This window comes from Ursus americanus, chromosome 2 (assembly GCF_024610735.1).
Source record: "Ursus americanus isolate L20-20 chromosome 2, mUrsAme1.1.p, whole genome shotgun sequence".
In the NCBI taxonomy this organism is placed as follows: domain Eukaryota; kingdom Metazoa; phylum Chordata; class Mammalia; order Carnivora; family Ursidae; genus Ursus; species Ursus americanus.
The window spans coordinates 69345552-69363918 of record NC_142128.1 but is presented as its reverse complement, the minus strand read 5'-3'; the positions used below and the strand labels follow the sequence as shown (position 1 = coordinate 69363918).

General features: G+C 55.6%; 1 protein-coding gene across 7 annotated transcripts in view; it reads right to left on the bottom strand.

Moving 5' to 3' along the window:
* CACNA1S (calcium voltage-gated channel subunit alpha1 S) overlaps positions 1-18367 on the bottom strand; it is a 68741-nt gene that overhangs the window by 15081 nt on the left and 35293 nt on the right. For all 7 annotated transcript variants that reach the window (XM_087857342.1, XM_087857331.1, XM_087857348.1 and 4 more), the window contains exons 15-28: positions 17806-17899; positions 17078-17147; positions 14715-14847; positions 13930-14059; positions 12083-12142; positions 10380-10486; positions 9779-9866; positions 9430-9537; positions 7048-7100; positions 6617-6763; positions 5944-6145; positions 5320-5478; positions 3881-3991; positions 3094-3177 (exon numbers count right to left, since the gene is read on the bottom strand). In XM_087857342.1, the coding sequence (XP_087713468.1) occupies positions 3094-3177; positions 3881-3991; positions 5320-5478; positions 5944-6145; positions 6617-6763; positions 7048-7100; positions 9430-9537; positions 9779-9866; positions 10380-10486; positions 12083-12142; positions 13930-14059; positions 14715-14847; positions 17078-17147; positions 17806-17899 (1546 nt within the window). The remainder of the gene's footprint in view (positions 1-3093; positions 3178-3880; positions 3992-5319; positions 5479-5943; positions 6146-6616; positions 6764-7047; positions 7101-9429; positions 9538-9778; positions 9867-10379; positions 10487-12082; positions 12143-13929; positions 14060-14714; positions 14848-17077; positions 17148-17805; positions 17900-18367) is intronic.

Below are 18367 nucleotides of genomic sequence, written 5' to 3'. Positions count from 1 at the left end.
AAACCGAGCTCACGAGGCCCACCCCAGCCCCATCATTCTTCCTGCAGATGGAGTCATCACTTCGGCTATGCCTCAAGAATCAATTCCCACCCTCATGCCCACTGTCCTGTCCTCCCTTCCAGTGGAAGATTCTGCCTGCTGCCTCGGACACTCACATGTTGCCCAGGATGAACGCCCTCTTCCCTCCTCCCCATGTCCCTGCTCCCTTGCACCCTTCACAATTCTTACACCCTCTGCTTACACTCTTCCTCTTCCAGTGGTCTGACTTGTGTCCTTTGCTGTCACCCCCCAGAATAATCCATTCCTCAACAATCTTTTCTCATGCTGTGAATTTCTCCCCTGCCCTGGCTCTGCCTGTAGTCTCCCTTTCCCTAAATGAATCAACACCCACCGCTTTCTAGCAACTACCCACTGAACTCCTTGCAAAAGCTGTTTCCTGTACACATGGCCATTTGTTCTCACTCTCTGGTCACTGTTCTATCCTTATCATTGGCTTCAACCCCACAGTCTATCCTGCTCAACGGATGGCTTCCTAATGGCAAACCGAGTGGCTTTGCTGGCTTGAGCTCTGTGGGATCTCAACTCCGTCGCAGCTGGCTAGTCCCACCCGAGGCTTCGACCGTCGCCTCCATGCATCAGGGGCCAGCCCGGTTCATGGAACCACTGCTCTGCTGTTTGCAGAGTGACATTCGGCTCCTCTCCTGCATTTCCAACAACTTGCTACCCATTTCCACTTGTGTACCCAGCACCCAAACCCACAGCACCAGAACAGAATCATGGTGAGTGTGTCCCCCCAAGTCTTTCTTTTTGGGGGGTGCTGAGTCACCCCAGACTCCTTCTTCCTGTGGCCCCAGGCCACCAAATCCTGTTGCCTCAGAGCTTTTCTGTTCCTCTCCTGACATCTGAGCCCTGACTCTCATTGCTTTATGCCCATTTGCTTTATGTCCCCTCTTGCTACCGTGGATGCTTCCTTTCCTAAATCCAGCTTCTCGCCTGGCACACAGGGTCTTAACCCCTTCCATTTATTCAAAGGCTTTGCTCCTATAGTTACGTCCTCACTACCAGGTATTTCCAGAGCCTGAGGATATGCTGTCATTTCTCCCATTTTCAAGGAAACCCTCCTTGGCTCCACATTCTCCCCCAGCCTCTATCCTATTTCTCTCTGTAGCAAAACACTCCAAAGGAATTGCCCCTCCTTGCATTCTATGCTCTCCCTCCCCGGTCCACTGTAACCAGGCATTCTTTCCCATAATTCCAATGAAACTGCTCCTGCTAAGGTCCCCGCTGATCTCCCCATTGCCAAAGTCAAGTCAATGCTCAGCTCTCATCTTCCTTGACTTTTCTGTTCTCCTTGATCTCAGGACACCACTCTCTTTTCATTTCCCTGCCTCAGTGGCCAATGCTTCCCCAGTCTGTTTGCTGGTTCCTCCTTGTCTCTCCAATCACTGAACATGGGAGCATTCCAGGGCTCAGCCTTCAGACCCTTTCTCTCTAGATACTTCCTCCCTTCTCAGCAGACGTCACCCCCTCCCCACGACTTTAAATACCATCTTCATATTTAGACACCCCCAACCTGCCCTAACCTCTGAGCTCCAGACTCATCAATCCCAGCCTGCTCGGTGTCTCCATCTGGATGCCTCATAAGCATCCTACATTACCATGTCTAAAACAGAAATCTTGGTTTCTGCCCCACGCCTGCTTTTCTAGTACTTTCCATATCTCAGTAAAAGGAAGCTCAATTCCTTGGACAAAAATCCTTATAGTCACCTTCAGTTTTTTTTTTTTTCTTTCTCACTCTAAATCAGGGCCATGTGCAAATTCTGTCAGCTCAACCTTCCAAACAGATCGGATGTGTCCAATTCTTGCTACGTCCACAGCTAACCCCCTAGCCTCCATCACCTCTCATGGGTAATCACAACAGCCTCCTGACTGCCCTTGCTGGGCCAGGCCTGTGTCCCCCACGGCTTGCTCTCAACACAGCAGCCAGGGGGATCCTTTTAGAACTAAAGCGAGACCAGGTTCAAGCCCTCCGAATGGCTCTCCTCTCTCTCAGAATAAAACGCGAGATTGTAACCATGGCCTCCAAGGGCCTGCGTGATCTGGTCCCTGGCCTTCTGTATCTGACCTTCATCACCACCACTCTCCACTCCAGCCACGAGGGCCTCCTGCCACTCCTCAGACTCAGGGCTTTGCACTCACTCACTTTTCTCCCCTACAACACTGTCCCAACGCCTGCAAGTCTCACTCCCCTGCTTTATTCAGGTCGTCGCTCAAATACCCTAACATCAACTCTTCATTCCCTTCCCTTCTAAGCTCTTCTCCTGCTTGGTTTTACTTTGTAATACACACTGGGCAGACCTGCCATGTTCGAGATTTTTTTTAATTGTCTGTTTGCCCCCATGCTCTTGCTCATTGCTGTATCTCTAGCACGGGTGGGAGGTACTCAACAATATCCCGTAATAAGGAAATAAATGACCTGCTCCCTAACTGGGCGCTCTCATTTTAGTCATTCTTACCTCTTGCCCCTTGCCTCCAGCTGACCTTTTTAGAAGAAAACCTTTAATCCTTGTACAGCTCTGTTCAAAAACCTATGACTTCCCATGGCCTGCGGGTAAGATTCAAGGCCTCCGCTCCAGCCGCACCTCCCCCTTCCCTCCTCCGCATGTTCACGTGCTTCTGCCAAACCGGACGCGCAGTGCCCTGAATCTTCTATCATTCATTTCCGACTCGGCCCTGCCTGCCCAAGCCCTGCTTGCTCTTCCCTCTGCCTCTGATCACCAGCATCCCTTCTCTGAGGACCCACTCCAGTGTGTACCACCTCCGTGAAGCCTTCCCTGATCACACCACCCAGAGAAGACCTTTCCCTTCCCCAACAGCTCTAGCCTTGGGCAGCCTGGCACATGGATTATGTCCGCCTGCAATCTGAGTTATCCGTCCGCTCTGTAGGCTCGTGGCTCCTGGCGTTTCCAACTTTGTAAATCCCCAGGGTGCCGTGCTGCACACACAGTGGGTACCCCACCCATTTCTGTGGACCGAGCAAGTGCTTGCTCCCCCGCCCCCCCTCCGTGATGGCTCTGTTGGCCTGATACTCACGTCGATTTCACTGAGGATGACGTCGATGATGCTGCCGATGACAATCAAGAAGTCAAACACGTTCCAGGGGTCCCCAAAATAGCCCTGGGAAGGACAGCGATGGGAGAATCGGGGTGAGCTCTGGGGGGAAGGAGTTTGGGTGGCCAGCAGGTGGTGGGCCCCGGCTGAGGTAAAGCAGAATGGCCAAGCCAGGCCAGGGTGGGGTTCGCGTGGCTCTACTCTCCACTAGGGCTCCCGTGTGCCCACACACCCTGCTACCCCTCTCCCTTTGGCTCTGTATTTTTCTTCCTCCAGAGCATGGTGTGGTCAGAGGGGAGGGAGAGAATGGTTGAGAACTCAGGATCTGGGGTCCTGGTGCAGACGGAGAACTCTTTCATCCTCCCCATCTCGAAGCCCTGTCTGGGGCTCGATAGTGCGGACCTGCCAGGGGGTGGCCGGGCCGGGCTGGACGCAGTGGGAGTGGACTGGGGAACCAAAGACACAGCAAAATACTCCCCCAGCCCTGGGCCTCTTCTTCAGAAGCTTAAGGGGAGGCAGGGAAGTCAAGCTCAGAAAGGGCACCGGGAGGAGGCAGCCAACACCTATTGTCATCGCCAGCTCTGGCAGGCTGAATACCTCGTATGCCCGCGTCTAAAGGTGGAAACGGGCCAAGGAGTGAGCAGGGTGGGAGCAGAAGTGCTGGACAAAGGGGCCTTTGGTAGAACAAGACTGGGTTGGGGTGCTGCACGAGAAGGCCCCCATCCCACCAGGCTCCCCTGCTCCTCTTGTCCTGTATCCCAGCGCTCACCCTGGCCTTGAACGCCATGAGCTTGAGGACCATCTCCAGGGTGAAGATGATGGTGAAGGCCACATTGAGGATGTCTGAGATGTGGTTCATCTCCTCGGACTGGTTGTAGTGCTGCGGAGAGGCACAGGACAAGGGGCTGAAAGGGCCCGGCTGCCGCGCCCTGTGGGCTGTGTCCCACAGCTCCATGCTCTTCCCACGCTGCCCCCAGTCCTCTTCCTCGGGCTTCCTGCCCATTTTCTTTGAAATCGCAGAACACTAGCTGCCTGCTTTAGCCACCCCTGAACTCCACTGAGTCTGATGGATCCCTCTCCCCCTCTAAGAGATGGTGAGAGGAGGACGCGAGGGTCGCGCTGAGCAGGCTGGTCTGCACGTGGGCTATGAGGCTGGAGCTCACCTCCAGATCTGACCAGGAGGGGAGGGCCCCCAGCAGTGCTCTGGGGACAGATTCCATCTAGTCATTTGAGCACAGGGCCAGGCGAGAAGACCACTGCTTCCAGAGCTGGTGTCAGCAGTGGCTGCAGGTGTACTGGTGGGCCACTGAGCTCACCAGGTATGGGCACACTACCCCCCACCCCCTGCCCCATGAAGGCGAGGCAGTCGAAGCCAGACGCTTAGCCCCCGGGCCCCACCACTGCAATCCTCCTTTATTGATTTCCTTGTAACATTTGCCGGGAATCTCTAACCCTTTCTGGAAAGTTGACGAAATCCCACTTTTCCCACAAAACCTTCCCAGCTCATTCAGAAGGACCTGATGGCTGCCCCCAGCCTACCCTGTGTCTTGGCAGGACTGCCTAAGTCTGTGCCTAGTTCAGACCCAAACTCGAGCCACTGCTCACGATCCTCTGTAGGACCCGGGCCGGCTGGCTCCGTGATCCCTTTTCCATGTCCTCATCACCTGGCAATGCGGAGTCCTGCGCTGGGCGTGTCTCAGGGAGCCGAGCGGCGCCGTGCTATTTCTACAGGCCTGACGGGAGCTGATGCTTAATTAAGGTTTGCTAACGATGCTGCTGATTATGATACTGTCTATGAAGTATGCTCAACTCCTAAGAGACACCTGTTCTGTGACTATTAAATCCATTTTTCTTGAGACCGGAGCCAAAATTCCCACCAACTCCATCACCCGCACTTGGAAGAGCAGAGCATAAACCGAGAAGGCACTTTCTCCTTCCTACGCTGCCTCGCATTCTGCTTAGCCATCTCCTGTTCACAGAACCGTGCAGTGATTCGTATGTGTGAATCCCTTCTTAATAAACGGGCGGGTGCCTGGCGACAAGGCCTGGGCCCCGGGCGCTTCTCCGTCCCCCATCGCCCCTCACCGCACAGTGTCCGGGACCTAGCAGGCGCCAGGGAAAGTATCTTGGGGGGCAGCTGGCGGAACCCTGCCCTCGCCACCTGCCCTGCCCGGCGCCGCCCGCCAGCCCCGGTCCCAGGGGCCTTACCTGCATGCCCAGGCAGACGGTGTTGAGCATGATGAGGGCGAACATCAGGTACTCGAAGTAGGACGAGGTGACCACATACCACACCTGGTACTGGTACGGGTTTTTGGGGATATAGCACCTCAGTGGGCGGGCCTTCAGGGCGTACTGCACGCACTGGCGCTGAGACAACACACGGCAGTCAGCGCGGAGGGCCCCTGCCCCGCTCTCACACTCACTGCATGGCCTTGAGGGCACCTGCGTCCTGGTCAGCCAGCAGCAGCTGTGGCCAGGAGCTCGTGGCTGATGGGCTCTGCCGGCCCGTTTAGGGGAAGAGTCCCAGTGGGCCCGTGGGCTCCCCCTACGTTCCCCCAGCCTATTTCCAACATGGCTCTAGCCCCAGCCAGGGCTCTGAAGGGCCTCCTCTGGGCAGGGTGAGGGCTCCGGGAGCGGACTCCCACACCACCAACTTGTGTTGCTTCCTATTGGCGTGGGTCGGACACGGGGGAGGGTGTGTGGAGGCTGGGTCTGGGCCAGAAATGTAATTCTGGGGTCATCGTTTGCCCTGGGGCTCTCACTGGCTAAAGCCCAGGGCTCAGGTTGGCAGAAGGCCTGCTGGGCCTCCACCTTGCCCCTCAGCCCGGGCACCTGGTTCTTGTTCAGCTCGCAGTTCTTGTACTCGGTCTCCCCCTGCTCCTGGAAGGTGACGATGACGAAGCCCACGAAGATGTTCATCATGAAGAAGGCGATGAGGATGATGTAGGTGATGAAGAAGATGGCCATCTCCACGCGGTGGTTGTGGACGGGGCCCACGTCCTCCTTGTACGAGTCGATGGCCTGGTAGAGTAGCCTTGGGATGGGCAGAGGAGAGGCTGGGCTGGACTGGGGTGATGAGGCAGAGCACCAGGCCCGGAAGGGTGGGTGTTACCCCACAGGCCATGGGGAGCCAAGGGAGTTTTCTGCACCATCAAGTGACAGGAGGGAAGTCAGGACTCTGCCAGGAAAGGCTGGAACTGGTCCTGGGAAGGGCCCGCTTTTCCATGGGATGCCTCATCTACCCTAATTGATCAGTAGGGCTCCCCAGAGAGCCCTACACGTGTTGGGGGACAAGGGACATTTTGTCAGCACCCCCAGGTCACGATGTCTTTGGAGTGGCCAGTCAACATTCTCGTCCTCCAAGCCCCCCAAGCTGGTGGGTCTGTTGAGCGCTTACCACCGGCCTGGCAGAGTGCAGCGAGGGCTGCAGAAGGGAGAGACGGCTCCCCGACACTGCCCCCCGCCACCGTGCCCGTGTGGGACCCAGGCCCCAGCCCTCACTCACTGAGGCCATCCCTCAAAGGTGGAGACCGTGAAGAGTGACATCATGGCCGAGAGCACGTTGTCAAAGTGGAAATCACTGTGTATCCACTGGCGCGGACGCAGCTCCATCTGCGTGGGGTCCCCATCCTTGTACACATAGTAATAGCCCCTGAGGTGGGGAGGCTCAGTCACACCACTGTGCGTGGCCAGGCCACCTCCTCCCCACCCACATCCTCCGGGCCCTGGGCAGTGAGCGTGCAGGAGAGATGAAGGTCCAGACCGGGGACCAGAGGAGACACTGCTGGGTACTCCCACAGTCACCCACGGAAAGGCACTTTAGAACATCCCTCCTGAGCCTAGGGACTCAGGTTCCCCAGGTCCCCCCCCCCCCACAAGGTCCGCCATCCAGTGGCCATCCCACCATGTGCCCTCAGCCAGCAGCGCTCAGCCCACCTGCACTCCTTCTCTGTCATCTTGGATAAGTCATTGCAGCTGAAGAACTTCCCCTGTGTCCCGGAGAAAGAGGGAGGGAGGGAGGGAGGGAGGGAGGGAGGGAGGGAGAAACACACATTGTTACGGAAACAGCATTCAATGAGCTACGGAGGTGAATAGTGGAAGCATGTGGAAGGAGGATCCTGTCTGCTCCTTTCAGAGGGGGCAGGGCCCCGGAATAGTCTTTTTTCTTTCCCGTCATCCATTCCCGCAGCTGCCCTGTGGGCTCTGCCAGCGGGCCTGAGGCTGCCAAGGCTGAGAAGCCAGTTCCTTAGCAGGAGCCTGTGCTGTGAGCCCCAGGCCAGGCGCGAGGGGTGGGAGATATGAATGCAGCTTGGCCCTGCTCTTCCCGCAGGCAGCACCCCGCCCCCCACCGCTATAGGACGCCCCCTTGGGATCTCCCCATTACAGACCAAGAGGAAGGGTTGCCCCACCTCCCACCTTCCCTCGCCTGCCAGAGGGGTGGCCGCAGGGCTGCCGTGGGAATGAGAGCTCCAGGGATGCAGCCCAATGGGGCCGGGATGGTGCAGATTGTCTCCCAGCACACCGCTGCCCGAGGGCCTGCACAGGTCCAGCACTGCGCCCCCTACACTGATTTCAGGCAGGGCAGTTTCTTTTTTTTATCTACATCACAGACTGGGCACCCACGGAAGAGTTTGACAAAAAGGAGTTGACTACTAGGTCTTCATGTGGCTAAATTAAGTTTGGAATCCTTGGAATCTAGTCGGGTTCCCCCAAAGGCCCCCAGAGGGAAGTGTTTCAGTCAAGGATATGGGACTTGTTGAAGGCACAGGTGTCCTACCCGCTGCAGGTGGCTGCCGTTCCGGCCACATGCCCCCTGCCAATCACCAGAGCAGAGGGGCGCCAGGGAGGCTGGTGACATTGAGGGGGAAGCAGGGAGGGCACACAGATGCCACTGGGCAGGTTTTTGGGGACTTGAATCTAGAAAGCAAACGCTTGTGTAATATGGAATGTATGCGACAAGTCTCCACGGGGTAAAACGGGAGGTAAGATGCCCCTTGTAACGGATGTCTGACCATTATCGGAATGGGTCGTCTTTTGATAAGAGACTAAAGCACAGGGTGTTTGGGGGTCACGGGGCAGCTGCTCTTGCTTGGAAGGGACACAGGAGCCAAAGGAAGGGGTTGCTTATTCATTCTTGCAAGGAGCGTGTCCTGTGGGCCAACTACACGCCAGCCCCAGGCTGGGTGCCAGGGTCAGGGATGAGTCAGACACAGACTCTGCCCTCAGGAGGACCCAGGGCCCCTGGCCTGGCAGCAGAGGGGGCAGGGGGCGAGGGAAGGGGGCAGCCCTCTCCTGGAGCTAGGAGAAGGTCCCATGCAGATCCCAGTAAGCACTGTTTTGAGGCTAAGCTATCTCAATCTCGATGCAGTTTCCTAGGTAACCCCCCACCCCTCCAGAACAGTAATCAACAGGGCCCATCTCCCTTCAGGTCATCTGGGAACCCCACCCTGACTGCTCTCCCCAAAGCCTGCTCCCTGCCCACAGGGAGAGACTTGTGAGTTTTGCTTCATGACGCCTTTTCAGCCTTAGCAGAGGCCCTGGCCCAGAGAAAAGGCTCCATAAATGTTGTTGAAAGAGGGAATGATTTTAAGATGATGCCATTGTCTAAGTCTGACTGAGGTGACTTCATCACGATTCTCATGCCCCGGGGGCAGGAGCAGATTGCATCTGAGAGCAGTGTCAAGGGTGTTGGGGAGGTACTGGGATGCCAATTTCTGTGTGAAAGGCAGAGGCATCCAGAAATCGGCTGGGTGGGAGGGGACACCCTTGCAGGGCTGATTCCTAGAGAGGAACTACAGAGCCACGTCCTCCCAGGAGGGTGAGAACAGAATGAGGCAGTTCCCAGATGAGGGTGACGGTCTGGTCCTGGTAGATATGAATGATGCCAGATATAGCAGCAGCGGGCATGGGGTGCGGTAGCCTGGCTGACTGAAGAAAGTGGAGTGCATGGGGCTGGAGTGGGGAGCATGTTTAGACAGCCCTGGCAGGATGGGGGGGCAGGGGTGCTCACAGTGCCCGGCAGGTGGGGGAAGGGGCTCCATCCCCAAGGAGAAGCCACGGAGAGCCAGGAAGACAGCAGGTGCAATGGCCATGGCAGCCAGCAGAGCCACGGGGGCCAGGGAGGGGCATCACCTGGGAAACCACATCCAGACTCCATGTGGCTTAGCCTCACACCCCTGTGTGCTCAAGGACAACTGTCTGCACAGTTCGGGGCTCCCTTTGCTTAGAGGCAGGGAACGGACCGGCTCTGGCCTCGGCCTGACAGCTGGCCCCAGAGCTGGGGAAGGGAGGCTGGCTGCCCGGGCGGGCGGGGCTCACCTTGAAGAGCTGGACGCCGATGCAGGCGAACATGAACTGCAGGAGGGTGGTGACCAGGACGATGTTCCCGATTGTGCGGACAGCCACAAACACGCATTGCACCACATGCTGGGGAGCGAGACCGGGTGGGCTGCCTCCCACCCTTGCTGTCTCCTGCTGCCTCCCAGGTGGGGGAAGGCAGAGAGACGTTGGGGGGGGGGACGCAGGGCTACCCAGCCTCCCCCTTCCTCCCACCGTTTGGCAAAGCGGATGGAACACACGCCCTCACAATGGTCGGGCTGAAGTTTCTAGAGTCGGGCCCTTGCAGCCCCTCCTTCCTGCTCCCGGGGTCCTGCCCACGCCCTCTCACCTTCAGCCCTTTGGCTCTGTTGATGGCCCGGAGGGGTCGGAGCACCCTCAGCACCCTCAGGATTTTCACCACGGAGATGGCGCTGGACCTGGGGGAGGGCAGTCGAGGGGTGGGGGCTGAGGGCAGCCTGCTCCGGCCTCGCCGGCCTCCTGCCGCTAGCCCTCCACATCTGCGTCTGTCCGTCTGAAAACCCTGCCATCGGTCCCCACCCTCCTGCCTGCGTGTTCCATTCCAGGGTAAGACCACCTCCTGCTACCCGGTGGCGGGCCGTGTGGCACAGTAAGGGCTTCCCCCACCGCTGGCCACGGGCTGTTTCTCCCATCAGACTGGGGGCCACCCAAAGGTAGGGGCTGTTGTCCCCGAAGCGTAGCTGGACGACTGCCTTATCCTCTCCGCATCCCCGCCTACTTTTCATGACTCCGCTCTGCCCACTTAGCATTGTCCCTTCAGTCCAGTTGGTGACACCCCGGGGGACCCCGGACCCCCATCCACAGCCCCAGGAATCCCTCCCCTTGCAGCTTGGTGCCCACCAACACATAGTGGGTGGGGCTCCACTCTGAGGAGGGGACCACGGCCCGGGCCGGCCCCTGCCACTGCTCACTCAAGTCCCATGGAGATAAGGGACACGGCCACCACCACCAGGTCCAGGATGTTGAAGTAGTTGCGGCAGAAGGAGCCCTTGTGCAGGAAGGCACCGTAGGTCGTCATCTGGGGGGGGAGGCAGCATCCTGGGTGGTGGAGGGCTTGGGAACAGGCCTGTCCCCACAGAGCAGGGCCTCTCGAAGGAAGAGCCACCTGTCTGCTCAGAAGACACTCGCTGAGGCAGAGAGCTGCCAGAGGCTCTATCCTTCACTCCACTCCTTGCTGTGTCCCCGGTGTCTTTCCTCCCATTCTCTGCTCCCAGTTCTGGAAACAGGACTCCTCACAGGCAGCTATGCCACACTTTGCTCTCTGAGCTCATCTCACACAGAGTGGGGAAGCCCCAGCCCTCCTCTCCCCTGGGGCCACAGAGTGGGGAAGCCCCAGCCCTACTCTCCCCTGCAGAACATGATAAAAGTCCTCTTCCTCCTCCCCGGAAGGCTTCTTCAGAAGTCGCCTCTGCCCTGAGGATTGCTGAGTCGGGCTGAACAAGTGTTCGAGGACAAGAAGACCTTCACCAGGCCCCTGACCCCTCCCGTCCCCATGGCCCCACCTTCTCGCTGGTCTCTCAGCTTCTTTCCTGTGCTCTGTGATAATCTCCCAGGCCCTTTGCACAAACACACTATGCCCTTGAAGTCTGATGAGCTTGAAGCTTTTCCTGGCATTCAAGGTGATTTCATCTCAACTCGCCTTCCCGGCCTCTGAAGCCAGGCCTCCCGTGTGTTCTGTGCTATGTCCCAGCCCAAAGGGACCACTTTCTCCTCTCTGAGCACGTCCCAAACCCCTTCTCACAATGCATGTGCTATTGTTCTGTCCTCCTGGACTGATCCTGTTATCTCTCCCTAATGAAGTCCTGTCCAACCTCAAGATCTAACTCTAATGCCACCACCTCCAGGGAGCCCTCTGGGACCTCAGGGAAGGTCCCCCCTCTGCTCAACATCTTTAGTAGTCAAGGGCCCTGATGTAAGGAACTGTTCTGAATTCATATTGCAGCCTGCTCTGGGCTATTCCTCCTGCAAAGCTCCCCTCTGTCCGCCTCATTTGTGAAGGTGAAGGCTGGGGCTACTACGTCTCAGTCACAGATAGGCCCTCCCTCTGCCTCCCAGGCCCTCCATGGTGATGGTGTGAACTCTGTGTGTCCGCCTGAGAATGGGAGAGCAGTGATGTGCTGTGGGTAAGGAGAGGGAGGGTCATGATAGCACAGAGGGGCCAGAAACCCACCCAGGGCAAAGGTCACTTCTCGGGGACTCTTGGAGAGAGCCCTCTCCCTCATGTGGCACAAAGATCTAGGAACAAATCACAGCTCCCTGGGTCCATTCTTAGGCTAACCGTGCCTCCCTCGGGAGGGAATGCCCAAGGCTGCATAGAGAAGGATGTGCTCACTGAGAGGTGCTGAGAGGTGCACAGGCGGCAGGTTGGCTGTACTTCATGTCCCCACCTGGCCACCTGCTCACCTGCTTGCCAAGCTTACGAGCAGCAACCCCATCTGCTCTCCTGGGTGTGGTAAGTCCTTCCTTGATGTTCTCTGCTTTCCTCTGCCTTTTCCCTCATCCCCGCAACCCAGCCTCTGAGTAAGTGCAGCATGTGTAAGCTGGGGCTGCGTCAGGTCTGGTTTCCTGGCCTGTAGACGCTGCTCACTCAGGCTGTCCTACAGCCTTCACTCACCTTGAGGACGATCTCCACGGTGAAGACAGAGGTGAACGCGATGTCAAAATACCCAAGGATCTGGTGACAGGGTAGCAGGACAGAAGTCAGTGAGAGGAAGGGCTGAACAATGATATCATTATTATCTTCAACACCATCACCACCACCACCGCCGCCATTATCACTATCACCATCATCACCATCATCATCATCACCATCACCACCACAACTGCTATCCTTGCCATTACCATCACCACCATCACCACCACCACCATCATCACCACCACCATTACCACCACCACCATCATCACCACCACCACCATCGCCACCACTACCATCATTGCCATTACCATCACCACCATTACCACCATCATCATCACTATCACCATCACCACCACCATCATCACTATCCCCATCATCATCACCACTGCCATCACCACCATCACCACCACCACCACCACCATCATCATCACTATCACCATCATCACCATCACTACCACCACCACCACCATCATCACTATCACCATCATCATCACCACCATCATCGCCACCACTACCATCATGGCTATTGCCATCACTGCCATTACCACCATCATCATCACTATCACCATCACCACCACCATCATCACTATCCCCATCATCATCACCACTGCCATCACCACCATCACCACCACCACCACCACCATCATCATCACTATCACCATCATCACCATCACCACCACCACCACCATCATCACTATCACCATCATCATCACCACCATCATCGCCACCACTACCATCATTGCCATTGCCATCACTGCCATTACCACCATCATCATCACTATCACCATCACCACCACCATCATCACTATCCCCATCATCATCACCACTGCCATCACCACCATCACCACCACCACCACCACCATCATCATCACTATCACCATCATCACCATCACCACCACCACCACCATCATCACTATCACCATCATCATCACCACCATCATCGCCACCACTACCATCATTGCCATTGCCATCACTGCCATTACCACCATCATCATCACTATCACCATCACCACCACCACCACCATCATCAACACCACCACCACCATCACCACCACCACCACCATCATCAACACCCCTGCTATCACCACCATCACCACCACCACCACCACCATCATCATCACTATCACCATCATCATCACCACCACCATCGCCACCACTACCATCATTGCCATTACTATCACCACCATTACCACCACCACCATCACTACCATCATTGCCATTACTATCACCACCATTACCACCACCACCATCACTATCACCACCACCACCACCACCACCATCATCATCACTGTCACCATCATCATCACCTCTGCCATCACCACCATCATCACCACCACCACCATCATTGCCATTACCATCACTGCCATTACCACCATCATCATCACTATCACCATCACCACCACCACCACCATCATCACCACCACAACCACAATCATCATCACCACCACTACCATCATTGCCATCACCATCACCACCATCACCACAACCATCATCACTATCACCATCATCATTACCACCGCCACCACCACCACCATCATTACCGTCATCATCACTATCACCACTACCACCACAACGACCACCATCACCGTCATCATTACAACTAGGCAGCCAGAGCCTGGCTGTGCTGCAGGCTGTGACAACACTATTCAGAAGGAGTGGCTTGGGCAGTCTTGGCCCTCCAGGGACTTAAACTCTAAAAGACTCTGATGAGTACGGCCACAGAGAGCATACATCGAACTCTGAGCACCAGAGTGAGGTGTGCAGGTGGCTGAGGCCTGGGGTGGGGAGGGGTGCTGTGCTGGCAGAGAGCAGGGACCTGCCATCACCTGATTCCTCACAGACTCGGCCCGGATGGGGTCCTCGGCAGCCAGCGCGGCGCTGCTGAGCAGGATGAAGAGCAGGATGAAGTTGGTGAACCAGGTGGCGTTGACAATGCGATGACACAGGACACGGATCCTGTGGGGCAACGGCGAGGGGGCAGGAGAGCTGTGAGCTCTCGGGCACCCGGGCCTCTCCAGCATCTGTCTGGCAGAAAGACCCTAGAACCCTCCCTCCTGGATCAGCAGAGGAGGAGAGCCTGCATGTGAACGGTCCTCTGGCTGGATGTGCAGGGCCCTGCCCTGCATTCTGTTCCTGCAGCCGTCATCCCCTCTCCCAGCCAAACCGCTCCCAACACCCGCCCCCATCCTCCTCCACCACCCTGTGGTTTCCAGCCTAACGAACGGGGCAGGCTGATCTCCATCCATGATGCAGATGAAACTCCATGAGGACTAGAGTCTGTGTATATTTGAAAGGTGTAAAACTGCAAAGCCAGTAAGAACTACAGCTTCACCTGGTTCTCATCCCCTTGTCCTGGCTAAATTTGCCCTCAGAAAGGAACCAAAATATACAAACCCTCTTAGATGTAAGTAAGCTAAGGTTTGAAGCACTACTTCTCCCAAAGATACTCGCATTTTAAACAGGGTGCAAGATCTTAAGTTAAGGGAGTCAGTTTCTCGCAGTGCAATTGTAGGCCCAGACAATCAGGAGAAGGGGGTCTTTTTAGAGCAGAAAACAGCCCTTTTCAAGAACCCCACCAATCACTCTGCACCGCAGCCAAAGGGCCACCCACTTGTTGGTGGGGCTGAAGATGAAGAAGGAGCTGGCTTCTGGAATGGGTACTGCCTTCTCTTTCAGCTGCAGCTCGGCCAGGGGGCGTGGCCGGGGACTCACGGGGATCTCAGGCTCGTCTTCTTCATCATCGCCTGGGGGGAAGGGAGAGAGAGAAATGGGGGGCATCTTTACATACTTTACTGCTCCCCAGGCTTCTGTGCTCTGAATGCAACCATGAACCCCTGGCAGCCAGCAGGTGAAGGTAGTAGCCGGCCGATGCGGGACACGAGGATGCCAGCAGAGTCCTACCTGGCATCTCCCTCTCCCCTCCGGGAGTAGGTTTTGAAATGTCAGGGAAAACTGTCAGTCTCAGAACCCTCCAGAAGTGGGGCCAGGAGCAAAGACAAGGAGCGTTGCCGCTTCATCTTCTGTCTCAGGGCTAGACTCACACCATCTCAGTTGCTCGCAGCTGGGAAGTAGAGGGGGGGCCCCTGACTCGGATGAGACCTGAGCTGTGGTCCAGGCTCTGTTCCTAACTTGCTGTGCCGAGGAGGCATGTCGCTGTCCTTCCTGGGCTTTAGCTTCTCAATTTGTGAAATTGATTAGGGGCAGGAGGCTTGTTGAAATAAATAGACTCTGAGTGCCTTTCCTGGGCTAGGATTCTAAAAATAATCGTTTCAGAGAGAAACTGCCAGCATGAAAAAAAACAATATTCCTTGAGCTTCAGCCAGTCTCCACTACTGAGGCAGATACCAGGGTGGGAGGGGTAGAGGAGGAAGAGATGGACCCTCTAGGTTCATTGGCTAGGTCTCATGGCCTCATGAGAGAGCTGACTACCCGAGCTCCTCAGCTGGGGCAAGCGGGGAGGCAAGGATCCAGTGATCAGATTAGACGGCACTGTCAAAAGTCGGGGTGCCCCTCATTGTGCAGGTCTTGCCCAGTCTCCTGTTGCCTCACCCCATAGCCACCGCATCCTTACCCCTACTGGCCGCTTGGCAGAGCCCTTTGAGGAAGCCCAGAAAGAGCCACTGGATTCTGCTCTCTGCACAGGCTTCAGCTTCACCCCCTTTCTCCTTCCTCACAATAAGTGTTCTAATGTGACACTTCCCATCTTTCCCTGGCTGTCAAGGACCCCGAAACACATCTTATGCTTAATGGAAGAGACTGTTAATTCTTAGAGTTAGTATATTTCCTTGTCCATGCCCATTTTGTTAATTTCATTGTATATATCTTTTGTTCTAAGCCATTCCAAATTGTCTTTGGAAAGAAGCAGGATAAACATATTCAACCTCCTTGGTAAGAGCTCTCTTCCAGCTGCCCACCCCACATCCCCTCTACCCTCCCCCCTTCTTTCCAACCCTTTTCCCTTTTCTTAACCTCCAATTTCCTGGGTCAGCCACCTTCCCTGGCACACTAGCCATGCTCATCTGCTAGGTCACGGTCATTAGATGAAACAGCTCGAGATGAATTATTTTAAAACCTAAATATTCATTTCTGGCAGACATTTGAAGAAATATTATTAGTCCTGTCTCTATTGGCTCTATGCTCCCCACACACCACTTTGCAAAGTCTTTTCACGTGTTCATTCATTCTACTTATTGAGTGCCTTCGCTGTGCCATTTGGAGCACAAAACGTCCCCCTGGAGCTGAAGAGTCACTGGGGCAAACAGATGCTAATCAGTCGATTCCACAAATAGCCGTGAAATTGCACCCGTGACCTGGTGCTCCGAGGACCCATGAGTGAGCTGAGAGCTCTGGGGCTCCAGGCCTCTTCCAGGAGGCTCTTTCACATGAACCAGCCTGGTTCTGCTCTTCCCAAGGTGTTCTCTCCTTGGCACAAATGAATGGCTTTCTGTGGCAGCCACTGGTTATTTGCATTTGCGAGATGTTTATAGTTTCTCTGTGGCTGTGTATTACCCTCCCGCACACTCTACCCTTGTCTCCTTCATTTCGATTTTCCCACAGTGTAAATCAAGGCTCTATTTATCCCTGTGTCAGTCCAGCCCCCAGCCCTGCCGAACACTGGATGGTGAGTAACCTGTCCAACTCCTACACCACATAGATAGACATGTCCTCGTCTGTGGTCTACTCTGCGTGGCCAGAATGGAAAACTTGGAAATGGAGTCCTCAGCACTGAAAAACGTAATGGGCACTCAATAAATACTAGCTGAATTAAATGAACATAGAACATGTGGTTTTTCTTTCATGCATATTGTAGAGAGAGGCAGGCTGGCAGATGGCATATATCTGTAACTAGGTCAGAAGGGAGGTCTCTGTGTCATGATCCCGTCATGGAAGGGTCCAGGTAGGGGACATGCAAGAGATTGTCCCTGGGGAGAAATCAACCCCAGCATACACCCCAGACAGTCCCAGGACCCTCACCTGGGAAGTCAGCCGAGGGGTAGGGATCCTTTACTTCATTGACATTAGATTCAAATTCATCGATTTTCAGCTGTAGGAAGGAATACAATGAAGATAATGAAAGCAAAAGCTGCAGTTTCCGCTTACTGAGCACTTCCGGGAGGGTTAGTGCGGGCGTTAGCTCAATCCGCCCCACAGCCTGGGGACAGGTAATATCAGGATCATTCCCGTTTTACAAATGAGAAGCCAGGCCCAGAAAGGTCAGACGAGTTGCCAAGACCTCAGCCTGTCTGAGCCTGTGCATGGCACCCCCGGCTTGGTTCTCTGGGGCCCAGCTCCCCAACCCTTTGACTTCTGCTTCCTCAGCTTCCAGAAGGGTTGAGCAGAGTCAGGCTGGAATAAGCAGGAAGTGGTGGGAATCTAGTCTGGGCCTCACAATGGAGCAGGGGGTGTTAAGGGGGCAGGAGACACTTTGACTGGGGTGGGAAGCTGGGGCTCTGAGGAAGTCTGGTTCCCAGACTGGGGCAACTGAGCCTCTCAGTACCAAGGATTCCTTGTGGGAGAGTAGCCTTTCTCTTTCTCTCCAGTAAAGTAGAGACAGAGGCCCTCACCTGGCTGATAACCAGGCAGATAGCCCTTCTTCACCTCCCTACCCACCCACCAGCACCCTAAGGCATGGGGGTGACCCAGAGGACTTGCAGACTCCCTCCCCATCCTGTCTCTGAAAATACCCCACTTGACATGCTCACCTTGGCAGTGGTAGGGATGCCCTCACCCTTGGGTTTCTGTTCCAGCTTCTTGGCTATCACTGACTTCTCCTCCTCTGACTTGTCTGGGAGACCCCTGAGTTAAAAAACCAAGGAAGCCCACAGTGGAAGCCCAGCTAGAAAGTTCTCAGGGATCTGCTTAGTCTGATGGCATCCTCAGAGGGAACCAGCACCAAGGGCTCTGGGGTGGGGGGAGCTGGGAACAGTGTAGGCTGCCAAAAGGGAAGGGCTATATGCCCAGGCAACTCCTTTCTCTGTGACGAGAGGGCATGCCCAGCTTGGGCCCGTGGCTAAACATGGCTCACTGGTCAGCCACACTCAGTGTTCATTGATGGGTACATAGGTGGAAAGTGGCTTTGCACCTGCTTCATAAAGAATTCACAGTGTGGGAACATGGTTTGGTCTAAGCTGGGGCTCAACTCTTTGGAGGTATCTGGATTTCATTGTTGGTCTTTCTCTCTTTCTCATCCCATCCTGCCTCTACCAGGAATGGGCATACCATTCCTGGAGGCGTGGGCATTGGAGGAAGCAGGCCTTTGTCTAC